Genomic DNA, 25,694 nt, shown 5'->3' with positions numbered 1-25,694 from the left:
CACACGATGCACACAGTAAAATTTGTCCTCTGCATTTAACCCATCACCCTGAGTGAGCAGTGGGCAGCCATGACAGGCGGCCGGGGAGCAGTGTGTGGGGACGGTGCTTTGCTCAGTGGCACCTCAGTGGCACTCTGGCGGATCAGGATTCGAACCCGCAACCTTTTGATTACGGGGCCGCTTCCTTAACCGCTAGGCCACCACTGCCCCAATAAACTGCTTTTTGACATTCAGTTAAAGTCCCACCGAGATTTGAACTCGGATCGCTGGATTCAAGCTCCAGAGTGCTAACCATTACACCATGGAACCTACCCATTTATTATAAATAAATTACATTTAATAAATGCAAAGCTGAAGTGGCTCGTAATCCAAGAATGTCATGACGAGAGGGAGTATTGCGTTATCTGTGTAGCACAATAAAAAAGCAGAAACATTTGCAGAACGACCAAACGCTCAAATGCTTTCTGTACGTTTCCGGACACCGTCGGAATACTTCGGAAATCTTCGCCCGCCGTTCGGCTCTTTCCGGAAGCTGTTATCGTAGCTGCGGCTTCTCGTCTCTCTCGTTCTTTGTGTTGTTGTCCTCGGTGACGCGGCGGAGGTGTAGCCTGACGCGGCGTCTTACGTGTCGGCCGGAATAAAAGTGGAGCTCCGAGGGCCCGGGACTGACGGGAGAAGCGTGTGTCGGTAAGCGCAGACGGGCGACGGCGGCGGCGCGTCCCGGAGAATATTCACGTTTAATCGCCCCCATGCCCCGGCGAGAAACAAAGAGATCATGGCGGCGCTGCTTGTTGCCGGGAGTTTAGCGGCGTGCGGGGAGGGGATGCTGCGGCGGCGGCGGCGGCCGTGGAAGCGGGGCGGTTCGCCGTTAGACGGGGGGACGCGCTTTTAATCGCGGCGGCGTGCGACGCGAAAATGCGACGTGAGCCTCGGCCACACGGAGCACCGAGACGACGGCCGTGTTTCCACCCACACCTCCCCAGCCGCCAAGCGGGGTTCAACAAATACAACATTTCTGGCGCTTATGGCAAATGGAGATTTTTTTAAATATATATACTTGTTGCTTGTTTTTTTTTTTTTTTGTTCACGCCTATTTATAAAAAATAGTTTAATTGTTCCACTTTAGGGGATAATAGTAAGACGGCTAGGCGTTGCTCATTCTTGTTACTGTAGTATATTTAGCGGTTAATGGACGACCTGTGTGGGTTCGTAGTTATTTATTATTACATCTACTTTTACGGTCATTTTAGAACATTTTTTTACACTCGACGCTAAAACATCATTAGCAGACAAATGTCCTATTTTGTTCTCCGGTCGTGACGTGACGATTGAATTTGCGTTTAATTATTATTTTTATATTATTTTGTCGGAATGTGTTGAGAAGCGCCAGAAATGGAGTGCGGAGCGGGGACCCCGCTGAGACCGGTGGGGTGACTATATCGTCCTAACACGACCGCGACACGCCTGTCGCTTACACGCCACTCGCCGCCAAGGCGCGAGTTTGAAAAAACGAGGGAGAGACGCGCTCGACCAATCAGGGGCCGCGCCGCAGTCACGTGGCGGCGGTGTCCAGAGGGCTTTTTTATTTCTTCTTTTTGTGTCCAGAGGGTTTTTTATTTCTTCTTTTTGTGTCCAGAGGGCTTTTTTATTTCTTCTTTTTACCAAGTTTTCTGTGATTCTTCCACCCATGTTAATACAAAAGTATTTGCCTTCAAAGGTACTACAAATAAAAGTACAATGATTTTTTGTATTATACTAAAACAGGAACTGGTATTTGTTAAAATTGACACATTTGACCTCAAGGGGCCTCGGTATGTTCTGCCTGTGACGGCGTGGGTTTTCTCCGGGTTCTCACGTTTTCCTCTTGCCATCCATAAGTATAGGCAGTGGTAGGTGTGAGTGAAGTGTGTGCACGCGCACGATGTCCCGGGAGGGGCTCTATCAGCCGTGACCCTAAATATCAGGGCTGAAAGGTTGAGAATGGAAAGTGAGATGGTGAAGCCTGCACAAAACACCAGAGATGTGTTCCTAAATGCTGTTTTTTTATGTTCATCAGATTTTGTAAGCCTTTACTAACAACAAAAATATATCTCCTAGCCGTGTAACTGCATCCAGTGCCATTACAAACAATACATTTACTTATAAGCCATATGAACAGTTCATTACATTACATGTAATGATTATATGCGCACTGAGCACGCACACAAACATGCTTTATTACGAGGACTTATTTGTTAATCAGCCTATCCTATCAGTAAGAGAAAGGAAATGAAACTTAATAAATGCACTTAATAAATCATAAATAAAAAAAGGAAGGACAGATTTCGTAGAATGTTGTAGAGGACAAAGTAAGGTATTTGACTTGTGGAATGTAGTTCCAAGGCTCTCACTTTCACTTTAGTGGAGTTAACATAAAAAGTCTTCTCACATTGAAATACTTTGGTAAAGTACAGATAGACAACAAAACTATTTAAGTACAGTAGCAAATGATGGACACATTATAAGATAAGAACCACTTTTTATCATTGTGTGATGACTGAATGGAAACGGTTCATATAAATCGCGAATGGACACTTACCTTGCATTGCTGAATCACTGGTATCCAGTACCAGGGGATCGTAGTTTAAGTTTTAAAGGTTTAACTCTTTTAAGACTGTGTCCCTGTAGTCATACCCCAGCTTCTAATCAGTTCCTAATCTTATCGGGGACAAGCTGGCATTCTCGTTTTATCCGTGATCCTCATCTGAGAACTGACTGACTGACGGTTGTATTGTACTGCATGGAACAATGTCAAGAACATGTACATTTACAGCATTATCCAGAATGAGTTACAATCAGTAGTGACAGGGACAGTGCCCCTGGAGACACTCCGGGTTAAGTGTCTTGCTCAGGGACACAATGGTAGTAAGTGGGGTTTGAACTAGTTATATAGATGAACTAGTTTGAACTAGTTTGAACTAGTTATATGTTCTGTTCAGTTGACGAATTGCCTAAGTGGTATCAGTTTATCTTATTATTTTATACCACATGTTTGCTTGCTTTGCAAAACTTCATAAGACCCCTGGTCTTCTTTTAAAAAAAAAATAATAATAATATTTCTCTCATGTCCTCTTTTATTTCAGCGCCAGCTTTATCAATGACCATGGAATCAGGAGCAGAGGTGCAGCAGGGCGCGGATGCTGCTGTCTCTGAGACCGAGAGCCACCAGATCTCACAGGCACAGATAGCCACGTTGGCCCAGGTGAGTTTCAATCCGCACAACTCCAGACACTACGACACTAGAATTATGGGAAAAATCCTTGAACACCAACAGTTGTACGAATTTTAAGACTTGTTTAACCCACACACACACACACACACATATAGATTTATTTTCACTGTCAAATGTTGCTGGAAATATGTTCCATACATGAAACAAGGTGTTAAGTTATTTACAAAAAATTGACCAAAACCATGGTATTGATGCACTCCCTGCATTGGCTGTCCAAAGGCACACACACATTTGAAGGCGTTTTAATTAGATTGATTTAAAACAGTAAAACCAATTAGTAGCACGCTGGCTATGGATCTAACCATCTACAGGCATCTTAATTTACGTAGCATCTCTGAAGTGCTGTAGTTTTGTTGTCGTAGGTCTCCATGGCTGCAGGGCACGCGACGGCAGCCGGGCCCACAGTCACCCTGGTGCAGCTGCCTAACGGGCAGACAGTACAGGTTCACGGGGTGATCCAGGCGGCCCAACCCTCAGTCATCCAGTCCCCACAAGTGCAGACGGTTCAGGTATGTGAGATATTTCATTTAGCACACGTACATTCGTACATGCATCAGGCGTTCATGCTAATGACTAATTAACTCGTTTATTAAACAGTTATCTTTGGGGAACAGAGTTCTCCAAAACCAAAGCACAAGTTTATTGTTCTCATGCTTTAATGCCATTTAATGTCGCTGTAATAGGCTAATCGGGCCTCGTAATCAGAAGGTTGCTGGTTCGAATCCCGATCTGCCAAGGTACCCCTAAGGTGCCACTGAGCAAAGCACCGTCCCCACACACTGCTCCCCGGGCGCCTGTCATGGCTGCCCACTGCTCACTCAGGGTGATGGGTTAAATGCAGAGGACAAATTTCACTGTGTGCTGTGCTGCGGTGTATCACGTGTGACAATCACTTCACTTTCACTAATCTGTATAACATTATGCAAGGCAGATTCTTGGCAAAATTAAGTTACAGTTTATGTGGTGGGTGACAGAAGCTTGACAATTAGTTGAGTTTGGGAGGGAAAAGTATGATCCTGCATTTTTTTTTTTTTTTTGAATCAGGCCTTCAATCTCTCAGTAAAGTTTGCCAAATGCGATAAATGTCAACGTAATTTGTCGGTCACTGCACGCTGCGCACTTCCGGCATGTGCAGCATGTGCATCACAAATAAGAATCTGAAAATATCACAGTCGCCCCCTAGTGGCTTGCTGCAGTACAGATAATACGGGTCTGTTAACATTGACAAAGGCTAAAAAGTTATATATATAAAAAATATATATATTATAATATAATACTTAAGATAAAATACAATTAATTTAGTATTTTAGAAGAGCATCTAGCTCTCACAGTGTCTGCCAAGAAAAACTCTGGCCCTTGGACAAATGTAATTTGATTAAAGTGGCCTTATAAAGGTCTTATATTTGTCTTCCTGAAACCTACAGATACCCTGCAATAACAGTAAACATCACGTCCTATATCAGCCAATTGTACCTCTAAGTTTTGGGAGTTTTCTGAAGGAGATCATCACTCTCAACAGCTAACCTTCCCTTAATGGTTCTCAGTTTTGTTCTTCAAGGAATTCTTTGGCTTTCTTTTTGTCTAGATTTCCACTGTTGCAGAGAGTGAAGACTCTCAGGAGTCAGTGGACAGTGTAACAGACTGTCAGAAGCGCAGAGAGATTTTATCAAGACGTCCCTCGTACAGGTGAGTGAACCTCTAACTACCCCACCACACCCCCCAATCTGTGATGCATGGGACGTTTCAATCCAGTTAACGCAGATCCTCTTTTGCAGAAAGATCCTCAATGACCTCTCATCAGATGCCCCCGGGGTGCCACGGATTGAGGAGGAGAAATCCGAAGAAGACACAGCACCATCTATTACAACTGTTACCGTGCCGACACCGATCTACCAAACCAGCAGTGGCCAGTACAGTACGTAAAATATGGCATCGCTTATGTGGCTTAGTGAGAGAAATTGGATGGAGTTGCTGCAGTGACGTCATGTGGGCTCCAGATGAGCACCATTGTATGCAACTTTAATAAAATGTGCCCACCTTTTTTAAAAGCTATTTTCTAATCATTTAAAATCATCTGCATTTGGATTTTTTGGGACTTTTTTGAATCCATGGTTATGTGGTGCTGCAACAAACAAGTTTCCATAGCGCAGGAACTGTTTCTATCCTTGTACATAATTGTCTGTGATTGCCTAATAATATTTTATGTTAATAATATGTTTACTGATGAAAAAATACATAAATTCAATATATTGTGATGTGTTCCACGTGCAACCTGAAAACTCTCAAAGCGCACGTGTTTCTCCTCGTGGTGATTATACGTTGAATTACATCGATACGATCAACCTCTCCTCTGTCTTGATTTGAGAGTCCACTTTGATGCTTTGTTTTTATTGGTCCATCATCACAAAGTGCAGAGGTCAAATTGCAACAAAATGCAACAATTTTAGCTCACGCAATTTCAGAGACATTAATTGGAGGCGGATGACTTTGTTCTGAAGAAAATCTTTGTTAAATGAATTACATTATATGCAATAAAGAGCTGAATTTAGCATTTTTACAGTGTTTTGGGGGTGATTTCAAGGTATCGAGATATATATTGTGTATTGTGATATCGCTTAAATATATCACACTTTATCTTTCAGCCATATTGCCCAGCCCTAGCTTAAATATATACATGCCTCCACCAAGGCAGAAGCTTCTGCAGCTCTCTCCTTGCCGTTATATTGTTATGAGTGGAACATCCGTAAATGTTGGTCTGTGTTCTTTTTAAGCGCTTTGAGATTTGAGCTTTCTCAACATTTCTTCCCATGTCTTATTTGTTCCAGTTGCCATCACTCAGGGCGGAGCCATTCAGCTGGCCAATAATGGAACAGACGGGGTGCAGGGGCTCCAGACCCTCACCATGACCAATGCAGCAGCCGCCCAGCCTGGCACCACTATACTACAATACGCCCAGACCAGCGACGGTCAGCAGATCCTGGTGCCCAGCAACCAAGTGGTGGTACAAGGTAACCACGCCAATGCAATATTAGTTTATGCTGCAAAATGAACATTCAGCAAAACTCCTTCAGTCTGGCATGTTGGCCTGACTTTGGCCCTGACTTGCAATGTTGCTGTCTTGCATTGAGTTATGGCCAAACCTTTAACAAACCTTACCAAAAATATACCCAAAAATGGTATACGATTGTGTGGGAATAATAACATGCATATATTATGACTATGCAATGCAAATTCATCTCAAAACTCATGTGAATTGGTAATCACTGCTTTAGTTTATGGTGTTTATATACATGTGAGTGTGAATACAGTCTGTCCATAGAAGTGAGTATGACCTATTACTATGACCTGGTGTCTTCATTCATTCTCTGCTAGCTGGAGGAAACTGCACCACCAAGTGGAATAGATTTCCACTTTGTTGGCCTTATGTAGTGAACCATGTCAACTGGTACAACCAGAGACGGTGCCTAACCGGCCACCTACACTAAACTGTGTAACACACCTCTGAACATACAACATTCAACCCGCTCATTCCCTCTTAGTCTACCACTCGTAGTGTGCACAAAGCATGCTGGTACAGTCAGGTTGGCAGCCCCTGCCGCTACAGTTGATCAGACTGTGATCGTGAAAAATGTCAAAAGCTAATCACTGAAATGCATTTTATCACAATCATCGATTAAGACGATATAATAGTGGTAATGATCACATTTATGATCAATTTTACTTCTTTATCTTTGTTTATTACTTATTTTTGCCTCCCTGTGTTTTAAGTTAAGCTTTTCAGGTTTGTCATAAATTTAACTAAATAAATTTAAAATGTTTTTTAGGTAAATTGGACTTCCCCTGAAAAGTTAATTGAAAAGAACCCTGTTTTCCATCCCAATCACATGACAAATACAAAAAAAAGCCAAAACATTGCTAGATATAGGTGCAGTACACTGACAAGCAAATCATAAACCGAAAAAACAAATAGTGAGATAACGAAATAGGGATTTAAAAGCTGTAATCTTGGTATTTTCTTATTTGCTAGCTGCCTCTGGGGACGTCCAGGCCTACCAGATCCGCACAGCCCCCACCAGCACCATCACCCCAGGCGTGGTTATGGCCACGTCCCCAGCTCTGCCTGTTCAGGGGACTGAAGAAGTGACTCGCAAAAGGGAGGTTCGGCTGATGAAGAACAGGTAGGAGCTTATTCCAGTGCCGGGGCCCTTTAGTCACATGTCAAATGTTAAGCCAAGTGTTTCCTGCTTCCAAACAGAGAGGCAGCACGTGAGTGTCGTCGGAAGAAGAAGGAGTATGTCAAGTGTCTTGAGAACCGTGTGGCCGTTCTGGAGAACCAGAACAAGACCCTCATAGAGGAACTGAAAGCACTTAAAGACTTGTACTGCCATAAATCCGAGTAGCTCGCCCATCTCTCTGCTGCCAAGTTGCCCCCTGACCCCCACTTCCCAGTTCACAACCCCAACATGGTCATGGGGTTCTGCCCAGCTGTACAGAGACTAAAACCCCCACAGGTATGAACATGTTTTAGAATTTTTTTTATTATTATTTTTATTCCTACAATATAATGATTATGGGCCATGTTAATCAGGGTTTAAATATGGAATCCGAAGTGAAGAGAACAGCAAGAACCTCAAAAGATCTTGGTTTGACTGTTCCTTATATTAGTGGTTTTTTTTTGTGCCCCTGTAAAAAAAATTCTCATATGAATGAATCAGCTATCCAAGCATAGCAGTTTTTTTTTTGTTGTTTTTTTAACTTAAATGTCTGTCTTTTTTTTTTTTTTTTACAAATTAAAATTTTCAAGTTTGTATAATGGAATATTGTCAGCAGTGTATAATTATGTGCGGGCTTCTTTTTAACAGACACTTTTTACAGTCCCAGATTTTAGATTACAATGTGGAGTTATTCCACCTCTATGTTTATAGCAAAGTTGTGGAAATTATAAACACATTACGCTCTAAATCTGTGAGTTTGTAACGCTTATTACCTGGTGTCTTGAGATGATTGCAATCACTAAATACTAAATGACGTTTTTTTATACCTTCCTACTGAATGTCATTTTCAACATTTTACCCACACACATACACCTTAAATCAGTTTATTTAATGCTATTTTGTGGTGTCATGTGTTGAAGGGGAGCAGAACAGCAGTCAACCGGTTATTCTGTCCTTTTCGGACCAGATGACATTATTATGTGCATTGATGATACAGCCCAAATGGGAATAAGAACCATTCAGTTGTGGTGGGAGCATTCATGGCAATGATGCTGCTGACACCTACATCTTCAGAAGTGGCCCATTTCTGATCTGATCCATATTGATCATGATCCTAATGCATTAATGGTTTCTTGTGTGATAATTTGCCTAATGAATGTACTTTCTTGATTTCCTGTCACTAGCCGCTGTCAATGTAAATGACATAAGCCTACAGCATGATCTGTATTGTTGCTTTAATTTTTTTTTTTTTTTTTTTTGTATATTATTATTCTAAAGTTACATTCATGTACATTTAATTCATCTTGTAGGTGCACAGCTACTCATTCATGGTATTGGCAGCCCCACCTAAAAAGGACAAATGCAGATCTCAGGATGGTTGTATAAAGATTAGATGGGCTGCTTTTAGGTCTAACTGTTAGTTAACAGGTATCATCCAACCCTCCTGTAAGCACATCCCGTCACGCAGGTTTTTTTTTTTTTTTTTATTATTATTATTATTATTTCTGCTCTGTCTACAGCTGCCTCACCAACATGTTTCTTCCCCTGTTGTTTCACAGTTCTTTTGGAACAGGAAAAATGTGGCAGAGAGCATCTTTGCCTTTAGTGCAGTTTAACTGAAAGTGGAATGTTGGTTGGGATCATGTTCCAGTTCCCTCCTCCTGGAGAGCGTCTTACGGGAGCCTGGTTGGGCTACTCCAGGATCATGCTTGGTGGGGTGGTAGGAAGCTTGTTGTATGAAGGACACCCTGAAGTAAAACCAGAGTGATCCTGAGTAAACAAGAAACGTTTATGGGAATTAATGTTTCTGAGAATGTGAGCATTAATAATGTACTTAAACATTTGGAAAAGATGGTTAATATTAAGAATATTTTGTAATGTAGATGTGTGTTTATACAGTTATATATTAAAATATGTTTTAAATGCAAAGCATTACAGTCTTTAAAAATGTTTGAACTGTCTCCCAAAAATGAGTTGTAGTTGGGAAGGACCTTTTAAGGCCTTTGCACATCTCTAAACCTGGTTATACTTCAATTTCAACTAAGTTGCTTATGATCTTAGATCTTTCCATTTATATACACCACTGTATATACTGTATGCATAATATGCATTTTCATGGACTGATGTACATGCATCTATAACCATGAAAATGGTTGCATTACATATTATATAAAAGCTTTGCTGCTGGCTCAAGGTATAAGATTTATGTAAATGTGTGCACAACTTATCATCCTTTTTATATACATTTCTATGTAAAGCTACATTAAAAAATATTTCAAAAATAATGCCCCAGTTTCTTGATTTTTAGCTCAGCAAATTCAGAGTTTTAGATGAAAATACAGTGGGTAAGGAAAGTATTCAGACTCCCCTAAATGTTTCACTCCCCCCTCAATGTACACAACGCACCCCATATTGACAAAAAAATTTTTGCAGGCCACATGGTCCCTGAGTATTCAGACCCTTTCCTGTGACACTCATAAATTTAATTCAGGTTCTCCACCAGTCTGGGCTTTATGGCAGAGTGGCCCGATGGGATCCTGTCCTCAGTGCAAGACATACAAAATAAAATTCTCTTGTCTGATGAGGCTAAGATAGGACTTTTTGGCCTTAATCCTAAACAGTATGTGTGGCGAAAATCATCACCTGTCCAATACAGTCCCAACAGTGAAGCACGGCGGTGGCAGCATCATGCTGTGGGGCGTTTCGCAGCTGCAGGGACGGGACGACTGGTTACAATCGAGGCCGAAGGACACTGCTAAAGTAATGACAAGGTGGCTTCACAACAACTCTGTGATTGTTCTTGAATGGTTCACCCAGAGCCCGAACTTCAACCCAATTGAGCACCTCTGGAGAGACCGAAAAATGGCTGTCCACCAACGTTTACCGTCCAACCTGCCAGAACTGGATCCAGGTGTGAAAAGCTTGTTGCAAAAAGACTCATGGCTGTATTAAATCAAAAGGAGCTTCTACAAAATACTGAGCAAAGGGTCTGAATACTTAGAACCATGCGATATTTCAGCTTTTCTTTGTTATTAAACCTGCAAAAAAAAAGCAACAATTCTGTGTTTTTCTGTCGATATGGGGTGCTGTGTGTACATCAATGAGGGAAAATTAGCTTTAAAATGATTTTAGCAAATGGCTGCAATATAACAGTGAAACATTTAAGGGGGTCGTAATTCTTTTTCCGTACCCGCGGCATAATCTATGCTGACAGTACAGTTTATTCATTTTCTCCCACAGAACGTCGTACTAATGAACTCTTTATAAATTCTACTGCAAACAATACAGTGGAAGGGTGAAAAGGGGGCATTTCATTAAAGCACCAAAGGGAACCTGGCATCGATGTTCATGCCTGACCTTGGAGAAAAAGTCTCCTAAGAAATGATCTCTTGACCTTGGGAACCATTTCACAAGCAGAAGAGTAAATGTTGCAATGGACATCTGCCTGGAGCCATTTAATGAACACTTGCGTCCTAAATCCCTTAATAATCCCACTTTTAAAACGATCCATGGATGGGTCTTTTTTTTTTTTTTTTTCATTTACCAGTTGTTGCCAGGTCCCCTTGTTATAAGCCACTTTGGACCTTATTACACACAAAGTTGATCGATAAATTAAGATTCTTTTGTACACCGTATTTCGCTTTTCGCAAAATGTTACTATTTGTGGCTAGGGAATGTTGCCAAACTCACCTGGTATGATCTTTTTTTGTCGTTTCTTTTTAAATACAACACCATATAACTTTACTGCGGTGGCCACGGGCGAGTACACGTGGATGGATTAGTAAAATAATCTTTGTTTCTTTCGTGGCAACCCTGAACTGAACCCTGGTAGCTGCTTTTGAAATGATTTCTCGTGGTTGAGGTGAGGTTTAAAACTAACTTTCTTGGCCTTTATTAATAATCTGACATTAAATCTGATGAAAATAGGTGGCTGTTGTTGCTTTAAGTTTGGCAACAAAAAATAGGAAAGAGGCGAGCGTCCACGTTCTATTGGCTGGTGTTGGGATTGAACTGGCTTTCATATTGGCCAATGAGAGGCGACCTTGTTCCACTGTTTTGGTTTCGTAGCCAATCGCCTTCGCCGGAATTCGGCCGTGGGCGGGCCGTTTCTGCGTGCCAGGTAGCGGCGTTCGGAACAGATGGCGGTGGCGGAGGGGAGCGGATCGCTGTGCTGGCCGGCGGGGAGGAGGGGATAACGGGAGGGGGCTCCTCGGGACGCACACGTCGGCGGCGAAGTGGAGCAGAAGAAAAAGTTTCTCGGCGCGGGTTTCGGTCGAGCCGTCGCGCCGCTCCCTCGAGCCGGCAACTTCGGTCCCTGCAGGCCGCAGGCCTGGAGCTGGAGTTGGCGCCGGATCCCAGAAGTCGGACACCCGCGACAGGTGGCAGAATGCGCCGGTAGCTGCGCGGGGAAGGAGGATTTGGAACCGGGGCTTGTCGGTGTTTTTGTTAATGGGTCGAGCGGCCGGGTAGGCGTTTCCCCGGACGGAACTCGCTCTCCCGGTCGCTACTTTATCCGGTATCCGCTGCCCTCGCTGACAGGAATGTAGCTCCACGCCGGAACCCCACGCTCGCCAGTCGGTTGCGCTTCCCAGCGATATAGTTTTGGACGCTGCTCGGTTATTTATTTTGGTGGTTTTTACGACTCGTGGGTTCCTTTTAGTCCGAGTTTAGCGGTAAAGGGCGGCTCCGGTATGGGGAATACGGTGTCGTGCTGCGTGTCTCCCAGTGGGAGTCCCAAGATCCCGCGGCAGACGGAGCGGCTGGAGGACTACCAGATCAGCACCGACATCAGCGATGACACCGGCCCCTACCTGCAGCACATCAGCGACAGAGAGGTGCCCGACGGTACGTGGCGGAACGATTCTCACCCCGCTCCCCTGGCCTGTTTTGGTGGTTTCGGGGCGCTGACCAATCAGCGTCCGGCGAGAGGAATGATTGACCAATCAGCGGTCGACATGGCACGATCACTGAAGCTAGAAGTCGTGATTGTTGAATGAGTTAAATGAGGAACGTTCTAAAGCTTTTTACCATTTTGACTCGCCTCTATGAAGGCCATTCAGACTAATCGTGTTCTCTGGTGTCACAGTCGTCTTCCACATTAATTGTCATCATGAAGTTGACGTTTGAAGTACATTTACAGCATTACATTTACAGTGACTTACAATCAGTAGTTACAGGGACAGTCCCCCCCCTGGAGACACTCATGGCTAAGTGTCTTGCTCGGGGACACAATAGTAGTAAGTGGGGTTTGAACCTGGGTCTTCTGGTTCATAGGCGAGTGTGTCAACCATCAGGTGAAGTTGAGCTTTGTCATTTCAGCTATGTACATGTCAGACAGTAGTGACGTTTCTCCGGAACCTGGTGCTACGTGGAATATTTGAACGATTAGACAAAGTTACATACTGACACAAAGTGTGTGACCGACAAACTGGGCTACATAAAGTGCAAACAGGGGACACAGGCAGTACAAGACTAACAAAACTTAACAAAAAACATGTAGACAACAGTCATCATGAGCAACTTCACAAGATGACTGTGAACCTGAGGGAAAGAAAAGTAGCAATAAGTGTTCGACATGGGAACACTTTCTGTGCTGTAGTAAAGCCATCCTCAAGGTCTTAATTAACGTAGTTGCGAGAAGCCAATTCTGTGAAATTCAGTAAGTAAAAAAAAAAAACATAATAGGCTTTAATAACCTCACGTCTTGAGAAAGAGTAGTGGTAGGAGAATCAAACCAGGGACAATTATTTCTCAGGATAGCAGCATACCTCCAGAATTTAGACGTCCCAATGTTTTAGTTCCTAACCCTATATGGCAAACACTGCACTCAGGCATTGGCACCAGCATTGGGAGCTTCTCTGTTGTTGATTGTGTGTGTGTGTGTGTGTGTGTGTGTGTATGCTGGGGGACAAGAATGGAATGGCAGGAACTCGCTAAATTCCCTTCTGTGCCTGACATTCTTGTCTTGTGTTGGGCGACAGCTGCCTTGTGTCTGTTGGGTGGGGGATTGATGCACCAGTAAATAGCTCGGAGATCTGCAGATAACCGATAGTGAAGGAGAGGTCTGAAAACACTGTTTCCTCAAAGTAACCGTAATTCAGACTCAAAAGAGGGTGGTAGGGTGGTAGTAGCCTAGTGGGTAACACACTCGCCTATGATCCAGAAGACCCAGGTTCAAATCCCACTTACTACCATTGTGTCCCTGAGCAAGACACTTAGCCCTAAGTTGCTCCAGGGGGAGACTGTCCCTGTAACTACTGATTGTAAGTCGCTCTGGATAAGGGCGTCTGATAAATGCTGTAAATGTAAAATAGAGACTGTCCGATAGAAGTGGAAGCACTGTGGAGCTGGGAAGCTTTGGATTGACACCTTTTGACATTGTGGGGGGATATTTTTGTGGCACCGTGTAAGACAATGTTTGGTTTGGTAGCAGATGTGGTGCAGAGATCACTAGAGCAGACATCACATTCAAAGTAGAACACAGGAGAAAGGGAGGAGACAGAATCTTCCACACAGTGTTGGCAGATTGGTGGTTTAGAACCGAAAGAATTGCTAAATCTGGCAACACTGCTTTAGCCACTTTGTGCATGTGATGTATTGACTGTAGTAGCTTTTTTTATAGTACAGAATGAGAAGGTAGGGTGCAGGAGAGTCACCAGTATAAACCTTGTTTATAAAAATAGTATTTAATCTGAGTGAAAAATAATTACCAAGAAAAGTCTGAATGACATGTTAGTCCCTCTCCCCTTACATTTACGGCATTTATCAGTCACCCTTATCCAGAGCGACTTACAATCAGTAGTTACAGGGACAGTCCCCCTGGAGCAACTTAGGGTTAAGTGTCTTGCTCAGGGACACAATGGTAGTAAGTGGGATTTGAACCTGGGTCTTCTGGTTCATAGGCGACTGTGTTACCCACTAGGCTACCACCACCCTTAGATGCAGGTAACTGCCAAACAGTGTTTATATCTGTCTATTTCTGTAAATCCAGAGGATATACTAGGTCTATAATTACAATAAAAAAAATATATTTTTAGACATTATACTCCAAATGCAGATATGGGTGAGTTAGGCGTGGTTTTGGGTTCTAATTTAGACCCCAGGGTTAGTGTTCTGATCAGGTCAGCGTTTGACTGGACATCACAGGGCTCTGTATTCCCAGCTGTTCAGTCAGGCCAGGGGGCGCGGCCATGTGGGGCCTGGCCATTCATAGTACCAGCGCCAGTTAGAAATCAGAGCCTCCTGGCCGTGGGCAGCCGGTGGATTAGAATTCCTTCTAGCCCGGATTTACGGCTTAATGTTTAGAAGGCGGATAGAGGAAGCTCTTTCTCGTCATCTTCATTGCTCAGATCGGATCTCCTTTCAGATGGCCTGACTTGCAATGATTGTTATTTATTAAAACTTTTTTTCTGTTAAGCAAACCGACCGGACTGTTCAGGGTTGGCCTGATCCTACAGTCAAGCCGGCTTATGCCCAGTGGGCTAAAATTAGCTTGACTGTACAACATCTACAATTAACAGATGGGCGTGTAAGGCTGCCCGTTTATTATTGGCAAGCATGAATCCTAAGAGATGAATTGAATGGCAACAGCCATTTTGAGGGGGAGTGGTGGCCTGGCGGTTAAGGAAGCGGCCCCGTAATCAGAAGGTTGCCGTTTCGATTACTGATCCGTCAAGGTGCTACTGAGCAAAGCACCGTCCCCACACACTGCTCCCCGGGCGCCTGTCATGGCTGCCCACTGCTCACCAAGGGTGATGGTTAAAAGCTGGTTAATAAACGTATAACAAAAGCAAACGAAAAAAAGAGCGGTTGTAGGTGCCAAATGCGAAACACTTGCCCAATTGGTTCCGCGCAACAATTAGTTTCACTAACCGAGCCACTCGCCTGCCTTGCAGGCGTATCATGGTCAAAGTTGAAATAGCTGCCCACGCTCCGCTGCATTCGCCATTCGGCCGGTCCCATTCGCCCATCGTGTCGTCGTCGTCGCTGCTGCTGCTGCCTCTCTTCTACCTGCACCACCAACGCTCCAACCTGTCCCTCACTGACTTCTCCAGCCAACCAAGCATGTCTGCACATGCGTCGTCCCTCATCAACCCTGACGTTAACTGATTGAGCAGAGTCTGGGGTTGTAAAATCCCAATTTCGTTCAGCCCTAAGCATTTTGCTGTCTTTTCCAAACTGAAAAACTGCGCAAATGTCTATAGTCAACTAACCATTTATCCAGATAGTTCCGTTCTTAGTTCTGATGGGACATATGCAACAAGTACTAAGTGCAAAGCAATTAAGAACATTGTTTTTTTGCGGCCTGTTTTAATTTGTTTAAAAATAGTCTTTGCATCAATCTGTCATTTTAGTCTTTATTAGTCACATCCAGACTCATATTTGCCTAGTCAAGCTTCAGTCTACTAAAAGTCTGAGCATTTTTGTCGTATTTTAGTTATAATTATCCATAAATATTTTTTAGTTTGTCAACGAAATCTGATTATATTTTAGTCAACTGCAATTGGTTTTAATCTTTTTTTTTTTTTTTATAGTAATGCAATTTTATTTAACTTCAAGTAACCCTAGTACAAGTAATTAGTAGAACAGACAAAAGCAACATTTAAAGCAAGGTTCTGTTATTATATTGTTGTTATCTTATAGACTCAAGAATACTCTACATCCATTCCAGATGCTCTGATTTGTTCCATGTTTTTCGACCACACGTTCTGTTTGCTTTTTCACTTCATTGTGAAGAAAGTTTCCAAGATCGCTTCGTCATTTTCTCCCACCCATTTGCTCACCCATCACAAGTCACCAGAAATCTAATTAATGCAGCAATTGTGTATTGCGGAAGTGACCTCAACTGTGCAACTGGAAGGGAGATACAGGAAACCACAATTTAATAACGTGATTAAACAAGAGGAAAAAACGTCTCGTATTGAAGAGACGTTTTAGTCTACTTTTATCTTGTAAACTAAGTTTAGCCTCTTATTAATCAACAATCAACGTCACAATCACATCAAAAGATATTTTATAATATCTTAATATTTAATTGACAAAAATAACACAAATTCCCAAAGGTATTGTGCAGGGCCTAGATTTTAATATTTATTTTAAGTCCTTAATGATTTATTTATCCATCCTCATTGCTTCCTCTTTAAGATTTGGCTGTGGAGTCCAACCCTTCGGACCACGCCAGAGCCAGCACCATCTTCCTCAGCAAGTCACAGACAGATGGTGAGTGGTTGTTTTCTATGTAAATGGAACAGAAAAAAATAATTGCCGTTTAAGTTTGGTTGTAATTCAAATGTACTAATTGTAAAATGTTTAAAACAAGTTTCCCGGTGCCCTAAGTTTACTCCATCAAATGTTCACTTAATGTTTTAACTTTATTGAGTTCAGATTAACTGAGGGATGATACTCAACTTGTTTGAAACCATTTTATTAATTGCCACACTATTTATCTCTTTCAGTACGGGATAAGAGAAAAAGCAATCACATAAATCATGTAAGTAACTGTCTGCTGCATTAGCATATGATGTATAAAATAATTGAAATGATTTTGATCCCTCGTCATTGCTCTAAGGAAATTTATCAGAAGAGTTGTTTTGATTATGAAACTTCGTTCTAGGAGTAATTGCTTAATGTTCATCTGTGAAGCAGGGCAAACTCTGCTGTTCTTCAATTGTACTGATTACATAACTGTGCAATGTCTGGAGAAATAGGAACCTGTGATCCATCAGGTTAGTTATCTGAAAGTGAAGTGAACACTGCAGCACAGCATACGGTGACACAACGAAATGTGTGTCTTTTAGGTGCAGTGGTGCCCTAGCGGTTAAGGAAGCGGCCCCATAATCAGAAGGTTGCTGGTTCGAATCCCGATCCGCCAAGGTGCCACTGAGGTGCCACTAAGAAAAGCACCGTCCCCACACACTGCTCCCCGCACACTGAGCAGTGGGTCATGCCTGCCCACTGCTCACTAAGGGTGATGGGTTAAATGCAGAGGACAAATTTCATTGTGTGCACCATGTGCTGTGCTGCTGTGTATCACAAGTGACAATCACTTCACTTTATCTCTTCTAACCATCACCCTTGGTGAGCAGTGGGCAGCCATGACAGGCGCCCGGGGAGCAGTGTGTGGAGACTGTGCTTTGCTCAGTGGCACCTTCGCGGATCGGGATTCGAACCCACAACCTTATGATTACGGGGCCTCTTCCTTACCTGTTAGACTATATACAAATCTAGTATAGAAATATAGTGCTTTGTTGGCCTGTGCATTAATTGGTTGAGACATTTCATAGTTTTTATTAGACTTATATATTTTTTATTTTTTTCCCTTTTAGCATTAGAGTTTGATTATTTCAGTTTCTGCACTGAGAGCTATTGACTTCATAATTTGACTTCAGACTGAGTTTTTTGTTTTTTTTTGGTGTGCAAACGGCTGTAATTATTCAAATGCCTTAATTGCATTTTTCAATATGATGAAGAGCATTTAAAAAATACTGTCATAGTGACGCCATGCAGAGATACGGCGTGTGAAAATCAGCCAATGATATGAATGATTGATGAGCCCCTCTTCTCATTTTCCCTGCAACAGTGTTCCAGCAGTTTCCTCCTGTAGCGATCTATTAGAATGTTGTTAACAATATGAGCGTCGATCCCGGGCTGGAATAAATATATTCGTGGTTCTACGTTTTTCTGGGTGAGCAATTCAAAAGTTTACAGTGGGGGAAACAAGTATTTGATACTCCGCTGATTTTTAAGAATGGAGAGATCTGTCATTTTTATCACAGGTAGACCTCAACTGTGAGAGACGCATTATGTTTTTTAATTATTTAGCATTTCATTTTGCTTGACTTTTCCCTTGAAGTATGGGGAGATTGGCCCAAATATAAAACAGTCTTGTATTTTACATGCAATAGTACATTTCAATTGTTCATGTCAGTAAGGACTGGTGACAAAATTGCAGTGTAAAATCTATCATGTGGCACCTTTTACCTGCGTGAGCTTGTAGACGCTGCAAAGGCTTCTCTTGGCTGAAATGATGCTCCTGATTGTCTGGTTTTTGCTTGAAGGCTCCTGAAATGATTTTACATGTATCCATCGAGCTGACTGTCTATTTATCTATGCAACTGGTGATCTTCTCTTGCAGGTATCTCCCGGCCTTCTCTCCAAGAAGTACAGCTCCTGCTCTACAATATTTATTGATGACAGCACGGTCAGCCAACCCAATTTAAAAAGCACAATTAAATGGTAAATGGCCGCCGAGGCTCTCTATAAGCTTGGAGAGATTTTGGAAGGGACAACAAAACTTAAACAATTCTCATCTTTTCTTTCCCTCCTCTGCAGTGTCACATTAGCAATCTACTATCACATTAAAAACAGGTACGATGTAATACTTTGATATAATCTTACGTGCTGGATGTTGGGGCTTTAATATTGTAGCATGATAAATGTGCATGATGATGAGATTTTCGGAATAGTTCTGATCATTGGAACTAGTTTGTCTCTGTCCTCACCGAAGCAGGAAGGCACCATCCTCCATTTTTGTTCTGTTTCTTGTTGCTGGTGGTGTTGTGTTGACATGGGGGTCGAGGAACATGCTGTTGACCATGACATCTGATTTTTCTTTCTGTCTAAAGGGATTCAGACAGGTCACTAGACATTTTTGATGAGAAGAAGCACCCATTATCAGTAAGTTCCATGTGACAACATCAATTTTATATCATTTAGAATTTATCTGTGTAATTTTAATGACCATTTTTCACTGGCTTCACTATAGTTTATGCGAATTGCAGCTTAAGTCTGCTTCCTAATTACTCAATCTATATTGTTCATGTAAATCAGAAGGTGTAAATTGGCACATTTATGGCACTAACCACTGTTTTATATGTGGCCATTGAGTATATGTTTTTCATTAATCAGTTTTAAGAGACAATAGCCAGTGTTTGTGATTGAACATTCCAGAAGGAATTCTTACCTGTACACAAGCGGTTACCGAATGAACCCTGTCTTCGTGTAAAATGTAGGAGCTCCACCCTTCCAGCCTGTCTGACTGCCTGTCATCCACAGAGAGAACACGTCCCCGATGACTACTCTCGCACAGACCCCGAACACAAACTCATTTACCGCTTCGTCCGGACGCTTTTCAGCGCCGCCCAGCTCACCGCAGAGTGCGCCATCGTTACCCTGGTGAGCAAAATATTCTACTGGGGGCCAAGGAGAAAATGTGCACACTTATCAGTAGTGCTGCACGATTAATCTAATCGCAATCGTAATCGCGATGTCAGTCTGTGCGATTACATGAATGCAAAAAGCTGTGATTTAAATGATTAGTACATGGATTGGATCGCCAACATATCCGATCCATTCTTTCATTCTCTCAAAGTTTGCGAGTCTCACTTCAGTCGGATGTGACGTATTTGGTCACATGACTTTCGATTCGGAGACATATGGTTAGACGCCGCATGACTCGCTGCATCGTACGTCAACGTCGCCGCCATATTGCGATAGGCTGTGCTGTGGCGTGAAGCATATACATGTCTATGGAGAGAAGTACATAAAAATGCCTCACTCTTGTGCTGCTTGGGGCTGTACAAACCGCTGTACGCTCCAAACCAGATCCCGGGGGATTACATTTCATAGGTAAGGCTGGACAATTTTTTTGAATATATTTGGCCATTATAAAATCCCGTTTTATAACTCTTAACCTTAGCTAAGCTAGGCTAAGCTAGCGAAGCTATGCATTCCTGTGTTCAAGTCAGCCTCCAAACAACGTTTTGGCTAAATGTAGGCATTAACTATTTAGACTGTTCTTAGCTGTTTAGTTAACTTTTCTCAAACTTTGAAGGTTTCCTAAAGAAATTCCCCTCAGTTTACAAATCTTAACCTTAGCTAAGCTAGCAAAGCTATGCATCCCTGTGTTCAAGTCAGCCTCCAAACAACGTTTTGGTTAAACGTAAGAACTATAATACGGGATTTTATAATGGCCAAATATAATCAAAACAGTTGTTTAGCCTTACCAGGGTTTGTTGTTCGACAGTAATGTAAAGAGTTTTTTGTGATTATTTAATTTAGTAGAATATTGTATTTTGAAAGCATTGGGCATTTCAAGTTGTTATAAGTAGTTTGTATGTTTCACTTTGAAATTAAACATTTTACTCTTACTATGCGACTTTTCATTGATATACAAGCAAGTGTCCTTTATCATATCGCAATCGCATATCGCAATATTGATCTCAATAATCGCAATATGTCTTTTTCCCCAAATCGTGCAGCCCTACTTATCAGGTGTATCAAGTGTATACGTTCTTCTTCAATCCAGGGCCCGTAGAAAACTACCTCAAATGTTTAACCTCACTTTGCCGTCGGCCACTTCCGAAACTCATCTTGGTTGACTTGACTGCATTAGGCAGGAGCTGTTTACCGTCAGACCTCCATAGAAATCACTGAATAGACGTCTGTGGTATATCCCAAATTTTCGGCCAAATATCGGTGTGCCTCATTTAATCTCGTTTGGGTTGTAGAACGTATGGATGAGTTGATGTTACCGCCAGTGAGCACGGTCTTATCGATCGTCATCTCATAAATGCCGTTGCAGCGTATCAGATTGGCTGCAGTTCTGTATTTCGTACAGCAGAGGGAGGCAGCAGTCAGATCAGCTGTCCTGTGGGATCTGCACTAAGGGCCTTTTTTGTGCTGAGTTTAATACTCTGTGTGAACTGATCTTACGTCAGTGTGTTGTCTGTTTTCTTCTCCGTTGGCTCGCCCTGCTAAGTAACTAGGTTGATATATAGACCTGATTTAGACACGCTTTCTCTGTGCAGGTCTACCTGGAGCGCCTGCTCACCTATGCAGAGATGGACATCTGCCCGTGCAACTGGAAGCGCATCGTGCTGGGAGCCATCCTCCTGGCCTCCAAGGTGTGGGACGACCAGGCCGTGTGGAACGTCGACTACTGTCAAATCCTCAAAGATATCACTGTGGAAGACATGTGAGTGTGTTTGCGCGCGTGTGTGAATTTGTGGGTATAATATGGGTAATATTTGGAATGAAACTGGCAACACATTTATGAAATATTGGATCAATATTACTTTGAATTACGGCAGTATTAATTAAAAAAAAAAAAATCCAATATTTAATGGACATTTTAATCAGAAGGTTGCCAGTTCGATAAGTGGTTTTGTGTTCGATAAGTGGTTTGTGTTCCCAAGTATGAAAGCCAGACGGGGGATAGTACGTCACTGGTGATCTCTGGTGATCCATCACAGACAACTACAGCGAGGAACGTGACTTGGTACTATCATGACACAAGGGAATAGTACCGTTTCAGTTCTGGTTTGCTCCCCGCCAGTGTTGCAAGCTTCGGATCTGATATTTTGGGCAAAATGGCTTTTCAAGAGAAGGTATTCCGAAATCCATTCCACATGGAAGTAGAATTATAGACACGTCTGATTGTTACGTTGATTACGGTCAGGAATCTGGCAACAACACTGTCTTTAGGCACACTACTCGAGCCATGTACTGCTGGAGTATCATTTATATGTTTAGATTTAGCACATAGGACTTTAATTAAGTAAGTAACGTACGCTTTTATAATAAAAACCAAAAAATTGTCCCCACACAGAATATTGCTTTTATATATGTATTTTTTTTATTTGATTGTGTGTGTTGCTTATTGACTGAGTAAACTTTACCCTGTAGTATCTCATGCTGACCCCATGCGGACTGCAGGCATCAGTAATGTATTAACTCCTCTGTAAGGGTGCAGGTGCAGCAAGTCCGGTTCAAATCAACCCAAACCATGATGCATGCAAGGTTTTAAAGCGTCTGGCCTTTTCAGTAGATTTCATTTGCTTTTGGCCAACCTGTGTGTGTGTGTGTGTGTGTGTGTTGAGCTCAGCGCGGATGTCTATCTCCTCCCAGCCCTTCTGCTCTCAGCTCTATTTTCATCCCCTTCATTTAGCTGCTTTTTGTGTGCTGTAGGCTGGCCGGCCTTGAGAGCTCTCAGCTCCCCCTGCATAATGGCCTCAGCTCTCGCCGACTCCATTAGTTGCCCTAGGAGACCGACACCCCCGTCCCCCTCGCGTCTCATCTCTCCTCTGGGAGACATCTGAGGGCCCAGGCGTGGCGAGCGGCTCCGGCGCGCTCCTCGCAGCAGAGGGGAGATGGGACCTTAATCATGTCGGGATTTTCAGGCCCTGTTGGTCCAGGGTCTGCTGTGAGACCCCTGAGCATAGTTCTGCAGTTGGTTGAAACGGGCCTGGTTCTTACCTCTTGCGTGTGTGTGTGTGTGTGTGTGTGTGTGTGTGTGTGTGTGTGTGTGTGTGTGTGTGTGTGTGTGAGACCACAGGAACGAGATGGAGAGGCATTTCCTCGAGCTGCTGCAGTTCAACATCAACGTGCCGGCCAGCGTCTACGCCAAGTATTACTTTGACCTGCGCTCGCTGGCAGACGACAACAACCTGAGCTTCCCTCTGGAGCCACTGAGCAACGAGCGGGCGCAGAAACTCGAGGTAGGGCCCGGGAAACCCGACTGGTGGGATCAGTTCCATAAATCGTCCTCATGCACTCGCACAAACATAACGAACTGACGGATTTCCGGAACACCGACACGGCTGTGACAATAAATAAAAATCCTCTTCGCTCCAACGATCTGACTGTATATGTAAGAGGTGCAGTCAGCGGCCAATCGGTGATGGGGAAGGAGGCGGGCCTTTGGACTTGCCAGACAGATCCAGCAGTCGGCCCACCTGCGAATGTTCTTTGTGTTTCCCATACTGGCAGCGTCACAGACGGCACGTTTATAAAACCAGGGAAGACACCAAAGCTGTCGATAAAGGCGCTGGGCTGGGATGGAGGAGGTGGATCGTGAAGAAAAGGCCTCTGGTAGCTGGCGCCTAAACCTCCAGTAACCGGGAGCAGGCAGGGAGGGAGGGAAAAAGTCCTGTCACGGCACGAATTAGAGCCCAGTCCTAAAGCGGCGGCCCTCGCACGGTCCCGTTACACGCAGCATCTCGCCAGTCTGAGAAGCTCTTTCCTATTATTTAATAGCAAATTTTTGGGGCCGTGGTGGCTTAGCGGGACCCGTAATCAGAAGGCTGCCGGTTCGAATCCCGAACTGCCACCGAGCAAAGCACCGTCCCCACACACCGCGTCCTGGTGCTGGACTAACGTCTGCCAAAGAGTCTTCACTCCAGCCATGTGGGTTGGAATGAAACCTTCCCGGCTTCAGTCAGTGGCTACTCAATGGCTCCTTTGGAGGACCTATTGCCTACCGGCCTTTCTTCTCACATGAGAGGAGCGCACAACATGTATTTAATTGAGCTCATTTAGTCACATTTCTACAAAACCGAGTAGAATTCATTATTTCAAGTTCAGCTTCAAGAGACAGTGGTGAAACACTGCACTACCCATAATGCAGTTCTGACTGTTGCTTCTTAAAGAAACACAACCCATTTCCTCTTAATACAAATGAATTATTTAATTAACTTCAATTATTTCTTTTTGTTTTTGCTTGAAAGTGTGAGTATTGATTATTGATCTCGTAGATTGTTTTTTTTTTTTTTTATTCGTAAGGGTTTAAATCTTTGATGTATTTCAGTAGAACGGTGATGGCAGCTTCTAATTGTCCCGCTCTCATCAGGCCATCTCCAGACTGTGTGAGGACAAGTACAAAGACTTGAGCCGAGCTGCTATGAGACGCTCCTTCAGCGCAGACAACCTGGTGGGCATCCGTCGCTCCAACGCCGTGCTGTCCTAGAGCCCGAAGATTCACCTGCCTTACCGACCTCTGACCCATGACCCCTCCTCCTCGGCTGACATGACAGGATCAAGCCCCACTTCCACTGTGCAAAATGACTTAACAATATAAAGAGGAACAGACTGAGTTTCTTTCTCATTTTTTTTGTTGTTGCTTACTATGTAGGCTACTAGCTGTGAAATCTGTCCGTTTTTAATTGAAATCATTTGCAGATGGAGTATTTTAAATAAACTCATGATGTAACAAAAATGGCGGCTGCGTCTGACTTGAGCGGTGGCAGCAGACTGATGACATCATCACCTCCACCGTGATTTGTCGAGGGTGCCTTGTGATGAACTCCACCTTCCCTCACAGTACTGGGTGGGAATTTTGAAGATGGATTGATGGTTCGGTTCAGCATTTATATTAAGCAGATTCGTTTGAAGGATGGCTGGATTACATTTTTATTCTATTTTTAGAAACTTATTTTTTTGTTTACACATTTGAACTATTATGGCATTTAACTGATAAAGTATTTGTGCAAAAATCTGATCAAAATTGTATTATACTGTATTCTTTTCTACATTGAAATGACTGATTTGGACTGCAAATCTTTTTAATAAATAGAATTAGGGAATATAGAGGATGAATATGTATTTAACACGCCTACATGTATTGTTCCTTTTACAGGCCAAAGTAAGTGCAGAACAGACATGTTCGACGCCCTTTATTTGGGTCATATAAGCACCTTTGGGTGACTCCTCACCTGTGAGAACATGCTGATATCTCAAAAAAAAAAAAAAACAGCACACCATCAAATATTTACATTTGTAGACGAATATACACAACTCACACCTTCTCCATGTCCAGGAGACCCTGCTCGTCCATTCAATGATGTCGTGTGTTCGGGTCTGAATGATGAACTTGGAACGACTTACTGACGATACCAACTTTTTAGACCCACAGAATGTTGAAATTGATGGCACATTGAGAACGGTTGTCTCTTGGTATTGGCCCCAATATAAGGCACAACTGTACACAATGACCATTACATGTAAACACAAAATTAGGTGTGTATATCACCCCAATACAATTGCCTCCCTATCCCAAAAATGTCTGAAGTGAAGTGTATCCACTAAGTCTTTCACAATATCACTAACTTATTGTGAGTACTGTATATATTCTGTATGTACAGTACAGGCCAAAATTTTGGACCCACCTTCTCCTCCAACGTGTTTTCTTTATTTTCATGACCATTTACGTTGGTAGATTCTCACTGAAGGCATCAGAACTATGAATGAACACGTGTGGAGTTATGTACTTAATAAAAAGTGGAGACCTGACCTCCACAGTCACCGGACCTGAACCCAATCCAGATGGTTTGGGGTGAGCTGGACCAACAAGTGCTAAACACCTCTGGGAACTCCTTCAAGACTGTTGAGGTGACGACCTCTTGAAGCTCATGGAGAGAATGCCAAGAGTGTGC

At 43.0% G+C, this 25,694-nt stretch overlaps 2 protein-coding genes, 1 long non-coding RNA gene and 1 other non-coding gene across 4 annotated transcripts; 2 read left to right on the top strand and 2 right to left on the bottom strand.

Moving 5' to 3' along the window:
* Positions 1-237: 237 nt before the first annotated feature.
* On the bottom strand, positions 238-309 carry trnaq-uug (transfer RNA glutamine (anticodon UUG)). The gene has a single exon. It is a non-coding gene; the product is annotated as a tRNA-Gln (tRNA).
* A 229-nt stretch (positions 310-538) lies between these two features.
* Positions 539-9,738, top strand: creb1b (cAMP responsive element binding protein 1b). Its single transcript, XM_028964526.1, has 8 exons — positions 539-687; positions 3,123-3,241; positions 3,634-3,780; positions 4,857-4,957; positions 5,047-5,186; positions 6,097-6,279; positions 7,299-7,449; positions 7,527-9,738. The coding sequence occupies exons 2-8, from the start codon at positions 3,137-3,139 to the stop codon at positions 7,669-7,671; spliced, it is 972 nt and encodes a 323-aa protein (XP_028820359.1). The 5' UTR covers positions 539-687; positions 3,123-3,136; the 3' UTR covers positions 7,672-9,738.
* On the bottom strand, positions 8,927-12,367 carry LOC114770529 (uncharacterized). The gene is made up of 2 exons (XR_003743350.1): positions 11,176-12,367; positions 8,927-9,255 (listed from the first exon to the last, which is right to left on the bottom strand). It is a non-coding gene; the product is annotated as an uncharacterized LOC114770529 (long non-coding RNA).
* ccnyl1 (cyclin Y-like 1) lies at positions 11,893-24,478 on the top strand. The gene is made up of 10 exons (XM_028964525.1): positions 11,893-12,330; positions 16,630-16,704; positions 16,941-16,975; positions 18,620-18,720; positions 18,817-18,852; positions 19,110-19,161; positions 19,540-19,659; positions 21,294-21,460; positions 22,820-22,982; positions 24,113-24,478. Exons 1-10 carry the CDS (start codon positions 12,177-12,179, stop codon positions 24,227-24,229), a joined length of 1,020 nt encoding a protein of 339 aa, XP_028820358.1. The 5' UTR covers positions 11,893-12,176; the 3' UTR covers positions 24,230-24,478.
* Positions 24,479-25,694: the final 1,216 nt, after the last annotated feature.

The sequence above is a fragment of the Denticeps clupeoides genome, chromosome 20, assembly GCF_900700375.1.
Source record: "Denticeps clupeoides chromosome 20, fDenClu1.1, whole genome shotgun sequence".
Classification (NCBI taxonomy): domain Eukaryota; kingdom Metazoa; phylum Chordata; class Actinopteri; order Clupeiformes; family Denticipitidae; genus Denticeps; species Denticeps clupeoides.
The sequence above is the reverse complement of the archived record's forward strand: the minus strand, read 5'-3'. Positions and strand labels throughout refer to the sequence as shown.